The sequence below is a fragment of the Cynara cardunculus genome, assembly GCF_001531365.2.
Source record: "Cynara cardunculus var. scolymus isolate 2C chromosome LG 10, CcrdV1, whole genome shotgun sequence".
Classification (NCBI taxonomy): Eukaryota; Viridiplantae; Streptophyta; class Magnoliopsida; order Asterales; family Asteraceae; genus Cynara; species Cynara cardunculus.
The window spans coordinates 20081890-20099549 of NC_037537.1; the positions used below are offsets into that span (position 1 = coordinate 20081890).

The window sequence follows — 17660 nt, forward strand, 5'->3', positions numbered from 1 at the left end:
AAGATTAATTTGATATTGATATATTTTTTTTAAATTTTTTTATAATATTTTTAAATTTATATTTTATTTAAAAATAAAAACATTATCGTTTTCTCAAAATAACATAAAACAGTGTTATATCGACATAAAAATGAATAAAACGAAACACTGAAATCAAGATGCGTCTCGATGCATTGCACGAGTACCTTTCTAGTAATTAATAAATAAGGATAAAACAGAAAAATAACAAAAGAATAGGTAAAATGACAAAAATATCCTTCATACTAATAGACATTATTAACGAAATTAGCAACAAGACATTGTTCTCATAACAAAATACAAATCATAAAGATGCTTTTTAAACTTATTAAATTAAAATTTAACTTTGAAACTTTTCACTAAACCATGAGGACTAAAATTGAACTTTTACATTTTTTTTGATTTGGACCCCACAAAAACACCCTAAACGACATGTCCCTGTGTCGTTTGAATACAATTTTCACGTGTAAAGGTCGGCTGGGAACTCAACTCCAAGAGAGTCATATGCAATCGTCATCCTCGGCGTCACTACTGCTACTTATATTAAACCCTAGTAAGCACATCCATCGCCCACTCGCTCTCCTTGTTTTTATCAATGGCGAATGCAGCAGAGGGGCGACGACAAGTATTGGAATCAGTCTACTCGGTCATTGCACTTGTATTCATACTAGTGGCCTGTGTGGAGCTTTGCGATGCATCTACCGTCGTCGACGTTTATCGTCTCATACAGTATGATATCTCCGGTGTTCCTTTTGGATCTCGTGTCGCATCCCTTAATCATCATGCCGGTTCTTCTCTCTTTGCTCCTGGTTCCGATCTCTCCCGTACTGTTGTCATCCTTCCCCTACGTGAATTGAACGAAACATTCATTCGAGGTAACTATCTAATTTGCATCTGCTTAAGTGTTCTTGATCAATGGGGTTTTGAGTATATACATCTAGGGAGTAGGGACCACTTTGATGGGTGCTAGTGTTCGTCGTTGATGCATCTGCTGTAATAGAATTGAGCGGACTTGGTTGATCCTAGGAGAATACTGATTGTCGCACTTGGTTCAAATAATGCTTCTGCGGAGTTTCCATATTCTTGGATCAGAAATTGGTTTTGGTTAATTGACACGGTTGAGAATTAGATTTGGGTTTTCTTGGAGCTTGAATGACAATATTTTGTTTGCTGGGGTTGGTTGCTATGACGGGTCATATAGGACTGCTAAAAGTTACTCACACAAAAAAAAACTTCCCTAAAAAGAGATTAGGGTTGTATAGGAGAATACTTGACTTTTCTCACAGATTTAAGACGCCTATACCCGACAGAAGAATGCCTCTTCGTGACACAAGAACGCCTATAAATCTGTCGGATGACCGTGCCTTTAAAATGAATTTGTCAGAACGCTGTCCTCCTAAATAACCCTAAAAAGTTTGACCAGCCAGAATTTATTGTACAAAATCTCAAGATTTGCTTCAGAACTTTTAGAAAAATCATAAATGCATAACAATTTTGTATTCACACCTATATGATAACGATGGCATATCTTTACATTAAGTACTAGGATACTGTGATCACGTGGTCCAAGTAGCAGGATGCTGCTCCTGAGGCAGGAAAAGACAACTTCATGTCACATATGGACCCTTGTGAAGTTCTCTCTAGTTGGCAAATGTATTCGATAACTGTTCTTTATACTATCATAATAATAAAATATCGCTTGAACTTAATAATGGTTAGCTAATCAAGATTGTCTTCCTTAGTGGACATTGTTTGGTATAAGTGAAGCAAACTATATTAAGGGCCAAAGAGAAAAGAGAGAGTGAATACACAACTTGCCAAGAACACACAGAGATGAAGAAAAGGCCTCAAGTCACAACAAGAGAAGAATGAAGAGATGAAGTGAAGAGAAATCTAGAGCAAAATACCTACTTATTTAAGCTTAAAAATTCATGGACATGCGAAGGTGATTTTTCAATAGAATGATGCTCGATTAGTTAACAATTTTGTACTGTTTGCTTCTTGAATCAAATCAGTTCATACGAATTATCATTTTTATAACACTGACTATGTGTATCAATGAATCTAACTGGCTTTTATATAAAAACAATCTCGCATATCTTCCCTCGAGACCAAATTCTGAAGATTATGCAACATTTTTGCCATATTTGTTCCCATCATAAGAATATATATTTTCCTGAGAAGAGGTTATGCTTTCAGGTAAGAAGATATAAAAAAAGTTAAAATCATTTGTGGTAATAAAACTCAAAATAGCGAGTTGGAGTTTCCTTTTGAAAGGAGCAAACAAACAATTTGTAACGTATCCCAATCCGATAACTGCCCTTACGATGGGAATCAAATTGCTTGCACATTGTTGAAATGCAACATGATCAATCAGTTAAAATTTATTGAACTAAAGCCTGTCGTAAACGACATGGTTTTTTTCGTTTCGATCATTTCCACCATTATTAACAATCAAAAGATGTATAAGTTTACATGAGTGGAGGGTATGAGGGAGATGACAGGCAGGGAGTGCGGGTCCTTGCTCATTGGTTCAGGGTTGGCAATTATTTGACAAATTGGATCTGGGTTCTAATCAGATTGTTCCAAAGGGCCGTTTGGTTTAGAAACTTGATGGGAATCAGAAAGGATGAGGCCTTTGTAACTTAATCAGATACTTGATAAGCAAAGAAACAGATCGGGCTTATTAACAATGTTTGATACTTCATTATAACACTAGCCAGTTTGAATTAATTCACTATAAGAAGGCTTAATAACGTATCAATTAAGCTTAGGGTGATTAGTGTTAATGTTGATTGTGAAGAGAGCCAATCTAGATTTACTTTAATTTCTATATACTAAATTAGGATTTATTCTAGGTCACTTTCCTTTAGCAACTATATGACGCTATTGTTGTACATAGTAGTATGTATGTGTGTGTATGTATATATATGTATTCAAGAAGAAGCCTTTTTGCAGAATTGGAACACCTCTTTCTACATCTGCATGAATACCCATCTCCATTGATCACAGTTTCAAACTTAAGAGTGAATATTTGTTCTTTTCGCTAGACGACAACTTGTGCCTGCCACATAATAAAAAACTGAATTATTTATTTCAGTTTAGATACGATCAATAACAGAATTTTGTTTTCTATTTTTTGTTAATAAAAGTATGTAATATAGACCGACAGAAATAGGATATGTTGCTGAGATAAATAGATGAATATTGAAATTCAAAATCTGAAGTTCTCTATTTAATCCTATTTGGAATGGGATGAATTTACTGAGATAATTTGTTAGTACTAAAATTAAAGATCTGAAATCATCAGTTCATTTGAATAGTATCTAAACAAAGCCGCATTTGCCAATTATTTAGAACAAGAACATGGTTCTGCTTTAAAAAGACGCTTTGAGAAATCACTAGTCTATGAATTTTACATTAATCAATATTCATGCTTTTGTTTCTGTTTCTTGGTTTGTATCAATGTATATTTTGGAACGTGACAAGTTTTTCTTAACCAGTTAGTCCTAGCATTTTGTGGATACAAAACTAGTTGTATTGAGATAACTTCGGCTGTAAGGATTGAGATTTGATTGTATCTCATTATTTCTCTTCATTCTTCCTTATTCCAAAGGGTGTTCCATTCCAGGTTTCTTTCTAAAGAAGGGAGTCTCTTCATACACCCAGCATTACTTGAGCTTCATTATAGATCAATATCATTATACCATATGCACAATGTCACTTTGTGTATGCTTGAGCCAATTTGGGAAGACAACAGTTTGTCTTAAAGGGCCTATTTGAACAGGGATAAATCAAAGTCAGTCAAAATTGTTCCACTGATGCATACACGTATATGTTGATATAATAGAACACTTCCAGTGATATCACATTCCAATATAGCTGGGATAGATGGATATTTTATATGTGCACTTATAGCCATGGTTGAATCACACCTACTACTACACATCCTGGTATCATAAAGTTTATCTCATAAATAATTAAATAAGTTGCATGTTTTGACAAAAAAGGTTATGTTTTTTACATAATCTACATGGGATCCACCTCGTCTACTAAACACTAGCAAAGGAGTTATTCGAAAGGCCTTATACTCTATGACTTGGTCTTTGGATTATAGATGACTAGAAGAGTACTCGCGCAATGCAGCGAGACACATCTCGATTTTAATGTTCTATTTTATTATTCGTCTCTGTCGATGTTATAGTACGATTTTATGTGTTTTTAAGAAAGCAATAATGATTTTATTTGTGAATAAAATATAAATTTGAAGATATCATAAAAATTTAAAAACAAAATAATCAATGTTAATATCAAATCAACTATTTAAAAATTCTATTTTTTATGTAATTTATTTTTTATTATAATTTAATTTAAGTTTAATAACAAAATAATTTATTTTTGGTTTAATAAAATAATATTTTATAAAGATAATAATTAAGTATCTGTTAGAACTCAATGATTATCCTATTTATATTTTATATTTTTTATATTTAAAATAAGATGTTTATCCTGTATTTGATTATGTTTATTTGCAGTTAGTTACACGAATTCAGATATGGAGCTTTAATAAGTTGTACTTACGCACAATCTACTTGCAATCTTAAGTTTTAAGTAATATGCATTAATAAACAGTACTTTACGCATAAAAAGTGGTTTTTAAGAGTTTTTGTCAAATGCTTTATAATATAGTATAGATTATATATTTTTTATATTTAAAATGAGATGTTTATCCTGTATTTGATTATGTTTATTTGCAGTTAGTTACACGAATTCAGATATGAAGCTTTAATAAGTTGTACTTACGCACGATATACTTGCAATCTTGAGTTTTAAGTAATATGCATTAATAAACAGTACCTTACGCATAAAAAGTGGTTTTTAAGAGTTTTTGTCAAATGCTTTATAATATAGTATAGATATATGTTAACTTAAAAGATCTACTACTAGCATTAGCATCTAAGCCATACTTGACTATTGTTTAAAACATTTGTCCTTTAAAGTGTTGGAAAAGTGTTGGCAAGTGAATGCAATGTGATGGGGCTCGAGCAACAAATAGAAAATGAATATATGTGGCACTTCTGCATAATGCCATAAACCTATCATGTATGGGAGCTGTGTCACATGTTTGACACTTGAAGCTCAGGCCATGTTGATGTCTTTATGCTACATGGGTATAGGAAGTACATTAAGTTTTTATTGTTGATTACATGATTATACTGGAAGATTCATGTAAGTCCTTGAGTGGGTGCATAACTCTTCCATTTGCATCCTATTTGGTTTTAAGTATCAACTTTATTTCTTCATAATTTTATTTATCCTTTTTTTGTATTCATTTGAGCCTTACCCAACTCTTTTGGAATAGAAAGTTTGTTCTTATTTCTATAATAATCTGATTCAGTTTTTTTTATCTATTCTTGACCATATGGCAGAATATATTGAACAGGGAAAGCCTTTAGGGGGCTTGCTACTTCTACTTCCACGAATATTTCGTTCTGAGAACAGTGAGACTGTTGGTGGATATGGTGATAGTTCTGATAAGGAGAATATGAAGAAACTTTTAGTGGATTTAGAGCGGAAGCTAATACATGTCAATATCAATGTGAGTGAAAAATGTATCTGCATAATGACAATTCAGTGATATGCAAATGTATGTTTTTCTCACATGTTTTCAATCTGTTGTTATCCTTGAGCAAATTCCTTCCTTGTTAACATGTCTGTGTCATTCCTTCACTCCCTCCATCCCTTTTGTCATGTAGTTCATTGCCAATCGTCCGTTTCCCTTCATTTTTTTACTGAGGTTCCATCGTTGCTCTTTTCTGTGATCTCTTTTGTCATATGTTTCAAGCAGTTGATACCACATGAAGTTCATGTATCAGAAGATATGTATTTGAAGTTCGAAACAGAGTCCAATAATTTTCCAAGAAAATGATGTTGACTATGATGCTTAAAAGGTTTAATAATAGTTTTGGCTTTTCACAAATAAGAGGAAGGTGCTTAATAATATTTTTCCGTGTTTCACCTTTTTTAATCTTGTTTCTTATTTCATTTTTCATTTTACAGTATCCTGTGTATTTTGCTTTTGAAGATGAAGATTTAGATACAGTGTTAGCAGACATCAAGAGAAATGATGCAGCTGGTCAGCCTGCAACTGCAACTACTGGCGGGTTAGTATATACTTTTTAAGCATACAATTGCTCCCTGGTATCATTGAATAAGTTAAATCACATATTCACATTACACTGCAACCACTAGAAGTTTTTCAATACATTGAATTTAAGTCATGGCACATGGTTGCCTTTACACACACACCCCCTCTCTCTTTTAAGACCAGCTCTTGGAGTCTGACCTCTTTTGGAACGACATTTATGCATAGGCATCAATATGTCCTCTGAATTGCTTTTGCATTCTAGTTGATCTTTTCCCACCCTTTTTCAGTTCACATAGCTAATAATGTTATAGTCTGAATTTATTTTTTCTAATTAGCAATCATTTTCTTATAAGTTAGTTTGAAGTGTGTAAAAAGAAGCATGTCGACAACTGAGAAACCAAATGACAATGCACTGGTATACAACAGTGTTGTTATGCGTGATAGTTTTGAGGACTGGTGTATTGTTTGGAATCTAACATGTATTTCTTCAGTTAACTTTTGTGGACATGTGGTGATTTCAATGAGTTAATGTGATTTCTTGAGTTGAATATCATAGCTACAAGTTGGTTTTTTTTTTGCAGGTTCACTTTGTGAACCCCCCCCCCCCCCCCCCCCCCAAAAAAAAAAAGATTCCTGACCTGTTTCCATCCCTAATAAGCCCAGTAGGAGTTCTCCATCCTTCCCTCATGTAGAATTGTCATTCCTTGCAAGTAATTTTTTCCTTCGAATTGACCACCTCCCCTTGTTAGGAAATTTCTTTCACTTTTTTGTTATTGTTACTTAAAGTTAAAGGATAAGTTGAAAATGTTGACCTTGAATGCAACATTTTACCTCTTATCATTTCAATTGTAACATATGTTATTTTCAACTTTGATATTCAGTAACTACTAACTACCCTTCTGTAACAAGTCACTGCTTTTCCTTTTTCTGTTGTTGAAGTGCCATCTTCCTAAACATATAAGTATAACATTAAAAGTAGATGCTTTCTAAACTAAGTTTTTATTTACGAAACTGTCCTCAAAATTATCAATGGCAATGAGAGAGCAGCAGTTTGTGCTATGGTACTTGTGCAGCAAGCGGATGACATAGACGACTCCATCGTGATTCTTACACACAAAACACACATTGTCAGAACTGCTTGAGCAGGGACTATTCAACAATAACTCATATACTTGCATTCCTCACTTCTAAAAGTCTTCAGATGTTTATGTGACGTGCAGTGTTTGTCTTTTATGATTCGACCTTTTGTGTTTCATGCCCTTTGACTTAAGATCCATGAAGCTTCTCTAAATAAAGTTAGATTAATTTGGTTACTTATTTTTCTTGTTGCATACGAAGTCAAAAGACTCTGATCCATCATGCGGCAATTCAACTCTGGACTCTTGTTATAGAAAAAATTAGACCTGGTTATTATACGTTTGAATTTGTTTTTTTAAGATCAAGCCATCCCCCGGCTGGGAAAATCCTAAAGCGGTCCCTGGATTTATGCACATGTGCAATGTGTCACACAGAGTGGTCAAATTATCCCAGGTAAACATAGTTGCACAATTGGATCGATATCATCCAGGTCACATCTGGCTAAGCGAGCAAATATTACTGCTCCACAGCAGGGTAAAGCACCCCTCCGTCCCCAACATATTCTATACCATCGTGGTCAACAGTTATATAACTCGATGGAGAATGGACAGACATGTTTGTGATGCAATTTAGTCCATTACCAACTTTCTTAATTTGTATAACTCTGAATCAAAACCTCAATTCAAGTGGAATTTAAATTGTCCCTACCCCTTGAGGAATATTTTCTTGTATCAGGTCCCACCTAGAAGATAGTTTTGTATATGCATACACTTTCCTGAACATGTTATTGGAATTGTATGTTATGTCGATCGTCTGGTCTCTGTTGGCTGTTTGTAGCTCCTTATCACACTCTTAAAGTTGGAAGTTCTGTCTGAGATGGAAAGAGAGTTTTTGGATATTGCTGTGATATTGGTTGTAACTTTTTTTTTCTATTGTTGCAGATACAAGCTTATTGTCACATCACCAACTCCTAAGAAACTTGCATCTCCCACAATCACAAACATCCAGGTTTTCCCCTTTCTCTGTACATTTATTTTCTCTAGACTTGTATTTATGGAACTGAGTGGGATGGCAGTTATATCTTCATTCTGTTAGATTGTTTAAGTGTATGCAAGTGCATGAAGTGTGAGTGCTGTATATAACAAAGGTATTTTTGGGTGTAAATATCCACAGGTTTTTTGTATGTTTGATTCTCTATCTTTCTCTCTCTCAATGTCTCTCGTATCAGGGTATAACTGACATATTTTGATACAAACTTAACCATTTACAGGGATGGTTACCTGGATTGAAAGCTGATGGAGACTCAAACCAACTTCCAACTATTGCCATTGTGGCATCATATGACACATTTGGGGCAGCTCCGGTATTTTACTCACTTTTCCCTTTTATTTAGTTCCTATAATAACATGAACTTTATGTGATTCTGTCTTGCATTATCTATTGTAGGCATTATCTGTTGGAAGTGATAGCAATGGCAGTGGTGTTGTGGCACTTCTTGAAATTGCTAGATTATTTTCTATTTTATATTCCAATCCTAACACAAGGGGAAGGTATAATATACTCTTTGGCCTGACATCTGGTGGGCCTTACAACTACAATGGAACTCAGAAGGTACCTATCTTCCTCTGTCGACTTCAAGTAAACCTTCTTTTCTGAAGTTTGTTGCTCAATATGTCTTGTCTGTGCAGTGGCTCCGGAGTTTTGATCAGCGGTTGCGAGAAAGTATTGATTATGCTATCTGCCTGAATAGTCTTGGCTCAGGGGAAAAAAGGTTATGGGTTCATGTTTCTAAACCTCCAGAGAATGCATATGTGAAGCAAATTTATGAAGTAAGTAGATAGCATCATAGGAAACAGGATATGGTTTGGAGTGTGGCATAAATTCTTTTAAAAACAGATTCCTGTCTATTTGGTCTTGTGTGTAGGGTCTATCCGATGTAGCAGAGGAATTGGGGCTTGAAGTTGGGCTAAAGCACAAAAAAATAAATGTTTCCAATTCCCGAGTAAGTGAATTGAAGTCCCCACTCTGGTCCCACTTTCATTTTTTATAGTGTTGTGTTGTGGTGCCATTCTACTATCGGATTCCTGTATTTAACCTTTATGCTTCATAGTTTGCTGCTGATTACTGTTGAGACAACGCAAAAGTAAATTTCCGAATATATCAGTTGGTACAATACCGTCTTTTCATCACTTCTGATGATCTTCAATTTCTGATGTAAGAAAAGACTGCAAATGCAGTATGGACAACTATGAACCTCCTTACCATGAGTGGCAGAAAGTGACATATATGCTCCACCACATTTCTGGTAACATATTTTTTAACCAGTTCAAAAGTATATGAGCAACTGAAAATGGACTAAAAAAAAGACATGGTGCTGCAATCAGTATTGCCTTTTGTGATATCATTTTCTTGCCCTTCTAATTTTCCAGCCACAATTAAGAATTATCGTAAATTACAAAAATGTTGAAAGAAATTTACATCTTGAAAGATCTCCTTTTTCCCCTTCATCCCTTTTCTTTTCTTTATTAACACAAAGAAAAGGATTTGTGAGCTTGTCTACCAGTGTTGCTTTGAGCTTACCGAAAAATTCAGATGAGCCACATACAACAGTTAACAAGAGAGGTTTGATGAAAGCTTGTTTCTTGGGTGGAATTTTCATACCCCAAAAGAAGTGAATATGGCATACAGTTTTCTGACTGATTTTAGTCTGCTTCTGAGAATTAATAAATTTTTGATGTATGTTTTTATCATTCTCTCTTTGTAACAATGGTAGTTTTTTGTTGTACCTTGAATACCAAGATCAGTTTATCTTTCACTATAGGACAAGTTATGACGTTACTCATACAAAGAATGAAGTAACCTCTCTTAAGATCTCATAAATGAACTTTGACCATCATTCAAGCGATGCATAAATTGGTGAAACAAAATACTACTATGTTCCATTCTTCTTGGATAAAATTTACAGAAGTGCTCTTTTGGTTATCAGGAGTAGCTTTCATATATGATTATGCACTTAATTATTGCTTTTTTCAATATTATTATTAAAAGAATACAAGTTTTTATACTAATAATGTTTTACATTTAGAAACAGTACATTACATTTCCCTCACAGTTTAGGAAGGCATATGGTTCTATGCTAAAGGTTACTAAATGCAGGTAGCTTGGGAGCATGAACAGTTTTCAAGGTTACGAGTTACTGCAGCGACACTCTCTGGGCTTTCTGTTGCACCAAACTTGCTTGAAAATGCCGGAGGTCTAGCTGATAACAGGTATCAGAAGCCCTTGCAGTGTTACCCTCTAGATAATTATATAAAAAGGGGAATCAATGTTCTGAAGTTCTGTTTTTTATTCTGTTTGCCATTGCAATAGAGAGTTTGTCAGCGAAGCTGCAGTTGTGCAGAGTGTAAAATTGGTTGCCGAGAGTTTAGCGGTAAGAGTCTTAAGCTGGTACTATGTTATACAGTGTTCGTCAGTTAATATTATTTATTATTTTATGGTGTCATAGTTACATGTACCTTATTTTGCTACTTCATGCTCCCTCCGTGCCAAAAAGGATGTCCACAATGAAAGAGTCACAGTTTTAGAAATGTGCAAGAAAATGACAATTTACCCTTAATAATAAGGGGAACAGTGAATTTCTCCATCTCATGATAAAAGGGTAGAATAGGAAAGTACACTTCTTTTGCGACAGGCAAAAAATAGAAGTGTGGACATTTATTTGGGGACAGATACAAATAGAACGAGAACTTGCTTGCCTTCATTAGACACCATTTTATTGTGTCAAAAATTAAACTGTTACTTTGTGGACGTTTGAGCTTATTACATTAAATACCTTTCGGCATGTAATATGTATATCGCTCTTTCTTTTAAATCTGAAAAGACCACCAAAATTGCCCTACATTCCAATGTTCTAGCTTGTTGCTAATGAAGTCTACTGCCATACACAGAGACATATTTATGGACAGCAAGGAAGGGACGTCAATATATTCGCAGACAACAGTAGTTTGGCTGTCAATCCTTCTTACATGCGTTCATGGCTTGACCTTTTATCAAGAACACCTCGAGTGGCACCATTTCTCTCAAAGGACAATGCATTCATCTTGGCATTGAAAAAGGTCATAATATCTTCTGTTTTTTGGTTTCGCTTGAATGACCATCAATTCTTTTGGAAAATAGATTAAAGTCATCTGTTTTTGTACGGGATTAATGTTGACCCTTTAGTATTTTGTCAAGAAAGCCACAATTTTTTTCGATTTAACATCATTCGAAAAATCTTCTATTTGTTAATCACAGGAATTAGCAGAACATGTGGTAGAGGTGAATTTGCAACATGATGTTCTTGATGGGATGTTCACCTTTTATGATTCAACTGTCAATACACTGCAGATTTATCAGGTGAAATATCCTCAGCTAATCCAGCATTTACCCATTTCTTCATTTCTTCATTTCTTGATAGAGGATGAACTTCTTTTCTTAAATAAATTGATTAAGATGCTTTAAAAATGATTTTGGCTTCATTTAAATAATTTTTTGAAGAGTAATTGTTGATTTTATTTAAAATATTCGTGCACTTCACCTTTTATTTACTGTTTTTAACTGTCTGTCTTTATCTTGCCCATTGGAACTCGATGATATATATTTGTAGAACCAGTGGTGCACCCATGCGAGGTAGCAGATGTAGAACTTCATTGTAAACCGATAATGGAAATTTAATGCAATTCCTCATCAAAAAATCTGAAATTTATGTTTGAAAAAATAGAAATTACGAACTTATGTAATCACATACACTTTTCCATAAATGGTTAAATATGATAAACTGTTAGAACTAACTTCAAAATCACCTCGACTTTGTTGCAGGTGGCCAGTGTAACATTCGACTTGCTTTTGCTACTAGTTCTTGGATCATATTTGATCACCCTTTTCAGTTTCCTCGTGATAACTACCAGGGTATGACCTTCTCGTTTACTAAAACTTTAAAATATACGCAAAACTTAATTTTATTAATTGAGAGCAAAAAAATTTGAACATACTTGCATGATCTCTTTCAACAGGGTGTCGATGATCTCATCAGTCTCTTTCGTCGTCCTCCATCTCGCAAAGTGAAGTCTGTTTGATGATGAAACATGATGCCATCATGCCCAAAAACTTTGCAGCTCTGCGTAACTTATTGGTTCTAAGCTCTAACTGCAGAGAGATTAGATGTGCTATTCATGAATTATGATGGTCTCTTGTAGCTTTACTTGTAGTTACTGAGGATTACTTTTCGTTATAAATCACAAACTTGCCGAAAATTTTGGTGATGTTTTTACATGTAACCTGTGTACTCTTTCCTGGCTTTTTTATGTAGGAAATTCAATAGAGATGGTCAATAAGGAAATCTGAACAGTCGCCTTTTCTTTCGTTAGAGTTTTGTGTTTTAACCCGTCTCAATCGGTCATAACTCCTAGCAGTTGGTCCTTGTCTATTTGACATTCCGGTTCGAGATGAAACGCCATGCCCTTGAGAGACTTGGATAAAATTCCATTGAGATCCTACAGATAACATGCTTGTTCTTAAGGGCAGAAGTAGACACTTAACCGGGACTACATAACGAGTTCCAGTTAACCTTAACTGTGCCTGATCCTTAACCAGGCCTTGACCTCGAGTTACCAATCGCTCAGTTAAGGATTTCTGTGTAACAATCGAGCCACCACCGGGTCTTCTGTAACTGGTCAAGATCCCGATTTTATTGAAGGTCAAGGATTCAATCTGTGTGGGTGAACTTTGTTGTATATAAATATTATATAATTAAAAAAATGGTGTAAAATGTAACGATTAAAATATGACAGTTTTTGACTAATAATTAAAATACTTTTTAATAAGAAAAATTAATAAAAACTTATGGTGTAACATCAATATTATTGATATTTTGTGATGGTTGTTAACAAGAAAACAATGTAATTTTACAGTTCAGGGACTGTTTATGTAAATATTCAAACTGTAGGGGTGATGTATGCAATCAAGCCAAGAAACAAAACTATATTTATCCGCTTAAACCCATAAACCCCTTTAGAACCCTAACGTCAGCTTATCCATAACTTTGAATACAGATTCGAGAATCAGATTATAAAATTTTGCAAGATGCACATGTGTTGTGCATTCAATCGTTGTTCTTCCGTTTCATTGAATCAAGAAACTCTGTATTTCTGTCCTAAATTTGTTCCAGGAACCGGAAGAACAACGATCATCGCCGTAAGTGCAAAATCTTCTGGTAGAAGGAAAGACGATGATGGTGATTCTTTAGTTGAAGATGCGAAAGGTTCTGGTACGACCGCAAGAGGGCGGAGGTTGCTCAAGGTCCGAGAAGAGAAGAGGAAACGTGAATATGACCGCCTTCACAACTATCCTTCTTGGGCTAAGTAATCTTTTTCCCCCTTTTGTTCTTAAATAAATTCCCCGTTCCGAATACCCAAATCATAAGTTTTTGGTTTGCAAATTCATTGAATTCAACCTAATTATTAACTTTAATTTGCTTGTGTTGTTTTGGTTGCAGGGTTTTGGAAGAGGCAGCCAGAAATGATGTTGAACTCAGAAATGTTCTTGGTGATAGCATTGGGAAGCCAGAACAGATGAGACAGAAGGTAATAGTTTATGTTCTTTTTCTATTATTAGATGTTCTAAAAGTAAAGATGTTGTTGGATGATGTTTTCACGTAGTTAAACATTGAGGTAGGTCTTTCATTCCTATCTTTCATTGAAACCACCTTTCTTCGTCCACATGCCATGCTCCATGCATTTTAGTTTTACTGATATGTTAAACGAGCACATTGTCACAATGTAATGATTTATACCCCCATTTAGACTTGATGCTAATGTAACACCTTCTGATATTTGAGTAACAGTGTGCTGAGTGCTTGCTTTTATGAGACTTGTTTGACACTCAAAAAGAATTATGGGCAGATAAGGAAGGACTTTGTGCGCCATCTTTTAGTACCCTGCTTATGTTGTGGGTGCCTCTCCAAATCTCTATGGTGATAGTGGATAAGATCACCCAAAGATACATTAGTCTTGTCTAGGCTATTTATTAAGAAAGAGCTTAAAGAGGTTGCTGAACTATCATATTATGTTTAAAGACCATGGTTGTGATCAACACTCCAGCAAGGTTCCCCCTTAAGCACACAAAATGTCCGTAATGCCAATTATGTCTTCACTTGGAAATTGGCACTTTTGCATCAAATGTGTTCAAGTATTTATTTATTTTGGGTAGAGTACATAACAAATCAAAATATTGCATTATTATATATAATTTAATTTGGTTAATTAAAATTATTATTATTTAATTAGAAAACCTAATATACATGAACTTCAAAATAATATATCTAATTACTTGCTCCTCCCTCCTCCAAACCCCCTACCCATTCCTGTACGCCTATTCCACATATAGGCTCTTAATTCTTCAACCTTTCATGAAACACTACTTCCAACATGAGAGCTCAATGGAAAGGTGTATTATTTTCAACAAAATAGAAATCACCTACATGATATGGATGATTGATGTCTTTTTATGTTGGACTTCGTATGCTAGTCTTTAAATCCCATAAAACTAGGTTTTGAAACCTTTGATCTAGGTTTTAATTTAAAAATTGGCATCTATTTCATCAATTGATCGACAAGGGTCTCTTCTTTTTTGCTTTTTGAAACCATGATTTTCCCCATTTGCTTAAAAATGGTTTGTGTTTGTGGTCTCTATATTAGATGGCAAGTTATATTCAAATATTCCACACTTGATTTTGGTTTCTTTATGTTTTTCCAAACTTGATTTGCATTTCCATGCTCAACGATCATTATGGATTTATCTTCATCAACATATTAGCTTGCTGATGTTAGAACTGTAATAAGAAGTAAGAACAATCATATTATCTTTCATCCACTAAGTTTTAAGAAGCGTTAGCCTTTCGTGTTTGGGTTTTTTTTTTCATGCTGGATTCCTTGTAAAAGAAGGCATTGTGCATTCTACCTCTTAGATGTATTATTTTTGTTCCCATTCTTATAGTGGCATGTCACAGTGACCCCTGCTTGGGGTGGATTATATGTACTCCATAAACATGAGGAAGTTCTGGCTTATATAGGTAGAATAACTCTTTCCTTAGTAGTTCCAGCACACTTTTGATTGTTTTCTTTGTAGATTTGTGATATTTCTACAAACATGATTCTACAGGTTGAAGATAGGATTCGGAAGAAGGGGCGGGATTTTCACAAGTCTAAAACGGGTTCTGTTGTTGCTTTCAAAGTCACTTTTAGAGAGTAATTAACTTGTTTTCTCTCTTGTATTTACTCTTCTTTAGAGATTTCTGCTACCCACGAATAAATCTATTGGCTTAAAGAGTCAAACCTTAGGTTTTCGGTTGCAGTCATTTTCTTTAATATCCTCATTTATCTGATATTGGAATTGGTTTCAACTTGAGGATCCTAATAAATGACCATCACCATAGTAAACCATTTTTTTAGGAAGCCTCCACCTAAGTGCTGTCAACAATGAAATCACATTTCTTGATTTAAAAGATATCCTTATATGAAGAATATAAAAAATGTATCTTTGTTTCTTTTTGCTGCAGTTTCTTTTTGAAATACCTGTTTAATTTACAAAAAGAGGTCTTTGTTTTCATTTGTGGTTGACAGCTTCAGTCCTGTTGGTTCCAATATATGGTTCAAGTTATATGGACCACCTTCTGACCGGGATGTTGACCTGATAGGCAGTGTATGTAGATTCTTCCCATCCTCTTTTTTGTTCTACACATTTTCCTGCGAGCTTTTTGCCTTTTTGGTTCATATGGAAACCGTTCCTGTGGCCTTTTCTATTTGTTCTCAGTTTCCCCAGACAAGCTTTCAGAAGAAGATGGTTATTGAAACTGTTCCGTTTTCTGTTTACAAACTGCAAATACATTGTCTTCTTTTTTTCGTCAAGGTACGAAGAATAAATAGAGCAATCTTGCTTATCTATGTGACAGGTTATTCAGTCATGGTATGTCATGGGACGCTTGGGTGCATATAATTCATATAATTTGCAGGTATTATCACTTCAATATTTTTTGTTAGTTTTATCAACCTTTTAATAGTTATGTACTATGTATAGAGCATTATGAGTTGTTGCAACTAATCAATAATCACTTTCTGGTTCTTTTGATTATTACTAATCTTAATGAATGCACTGCTTCAAATATGCCAACCTGGTAGTTATAATGCGGGTGCTTGGTTTTGTATTTCATTATTTACTTATTTACTTATTTACTGGTAGTGTATTATATTCTAATTCCCCAAATATTGATGAGAAAATGGCAATTATTACAATTCATTTAATTAAATATATAATAAAAAGGAAACTGTAACCAAGGGTCCCTTCCGTTAAAGAAAATCCTTCCTTGCATCTGCCAAATGTTGGAAAGTTGCTTTCATGATGAAGCTTTATGAAAACCATGTAGTGAAGAGAAATCTTGATGCTGCTTGTGATATGTATTGAACACCGAAACATCAAACACAAAATTTTATTTCTGGTGGAATAGTGCTGATAGTGATCTTTCATGTGGCAGTTGGCAAATACATCAATGGAGTATAATCCTCTCTATGACGCAGATAAGGGTTTCAATGTGATGGCATCATCATTCCATGATATCGGTGATCTTGAGTTTCAGGACAACTGGGGACGGGTTTGGTATGAAGTTTGTTACCATTTACTTTATAAAACAGTCACTATATCACATTTGAGTCTATTGCTGCTATTTCTGTTTTTCAAACAAAGATCACAGCTTTTAATAAAATGTCCAACAGGGTAGACATTGGTACTTCAGATTACTTTGCCCTTGATGTGCTGCTCAACTGCCTTACTGTATTGAGTTCAGAGTAAGCATATTTTTTTTCTGTATTTCAATCCACAATATCTTCTAGCAACTAAGAGTAGGTGGTCTTTGTGTAAACCAAAACAAACTAGAGAAAATCTTTTGGAGATGCTTTGATGTATGCTGACCTGACGTCTACTCCAAAGAGTAGTGCGATTGTTTACGTGAAGATTGGTGGTCAATGTGTTTAAGTTTACCATCTCATGGTTCATTCTTTCTTTTTCGTCTTGTTATTTGGCAGGTATTTGGGCATACAGCAGGTGGTGTTTGGTGGGCGATCAATGGGTGACTGGGAAGAGGGAATGAAAAACCCTGAAGATGGATACAAGTACTTCAAGATCTAAGATTGGTGTGATCTGCAAGGTTCATCATGGGAGGGTGAGTTAGGACCTAAGAACAGGTCCAAAGGCATGTGAATACTTGTGTACCACTACTTGTTGGTCCCTCAACAGAGGATGCTAGGTTAGCCGAGAGATGGCAATCGGTTCGAACACAATAACATATCAGTTCCATGCATCTCTTATCAATTCTAGTCTTTTTCTTTAC

At 34.7% G+C, this 17660-nt stretch overlaps 2 protein-coding genes across 2 annotated transcripts; both read left to right on the forward strand.

Annotated features, from left to right (window-relative positions):
* The first annotated feature begins 522 nt into the window (after positions 1-522).
* LOC112519059 (nicalin-1) lies at positions 523-12552 on the forward strand. Its single transcript, XM_025127000.1, has 14 exons — positions 523-893; positions 5448-5617; positions 6079-6182; positions 8185-8251; positions 8514-8606; positions 8690-8854; positions 8932-9072; positions 9168-9245; positions 10400-10512; positions 10613-10673; positions 11191-11358; positions 11537-11638; positions 12101-12190; positions 12295-12552. Exons 1-14 carry the CDS (start codon positions 614-616, stop codon positions 12355-12357), a joined length of 1695 nt encoding a protein of 564 aa, XP_024982768.1. The 5' UTR covers positions 523-613; the 3' UTR covers positions 12358-12552.
* Positions 12553-12693: 141 nt separating this feature from the next.
* LOC112519061 lies at positions 12694-17641 on the forward strand. Its single transcript, XM_025127003.1, has 8 exons — positions 12694-13641; positions 13776-13863; positions 15440-15525; positions 15901-15979; positions 16230-16289; positions 16809-16930; positions 17047-17118; positions 17356-17641. The coding sequence occupies exons 1-8, from the start codon at positions 13364-13366 to the stop codon at positions 17456-17458; spliced, it is 888 nt and encodes a 295-aa protein (XP_024982771.1). The 5' UTR covers positions 12694-13363; the 3' UTR covers positions 17459-17641.
* The last annotated feature ends 19 nt before the right edge of the window (positions 17642-17660 follow it).

Excerpts from the sequence above, each read along its gene's own strand:
- LOC112519059 (XM_025127000.1), top strand. The coding sequence starts at position 614 with ATGGCGAATGCAGCAGAGGGGCGACGACAAGTATTGGAATCAGTCTAC. Across the intron at positions 8,607-8,689 it reads ACACATTTGGGGCAGCTCCG|GCATTATCTGTTGGAAGTGA; the intron begins GTATTTTACTCA and ends TATCTATTGTAG. Across the intron at positions 10,674-11,190 it reads TGGTTGCCGAGAGTTTAGCG|AGACATATTTATGGACAGCA; the intron begins GTAAGAGTCTTA and ends TGCCATACACAG.
- LOC112519061 (XM_025127003.1), top strand. The coding sequence starts at position 13,364 with ATGCACATGTGTTGTGCATTCAATCGTTGTTCTTCCGTTTCATTGAAT. Across the intron at positions 15,526-15,900 it reads TTCAAAGTCACTTTTAGAGA|CTTCAGTCCTGTTGGTTCCA; the intron begins GTAATTAACTTG and ends TGTGGTTGACAG. Across the intron at positions 15,980-16,229 it reads ATGTTGACCTGATAGGCAGT|GTTATTCAGTCATGGTATGT; the intron begins GTATGTAGATTC and ends TCTATGTGACAG.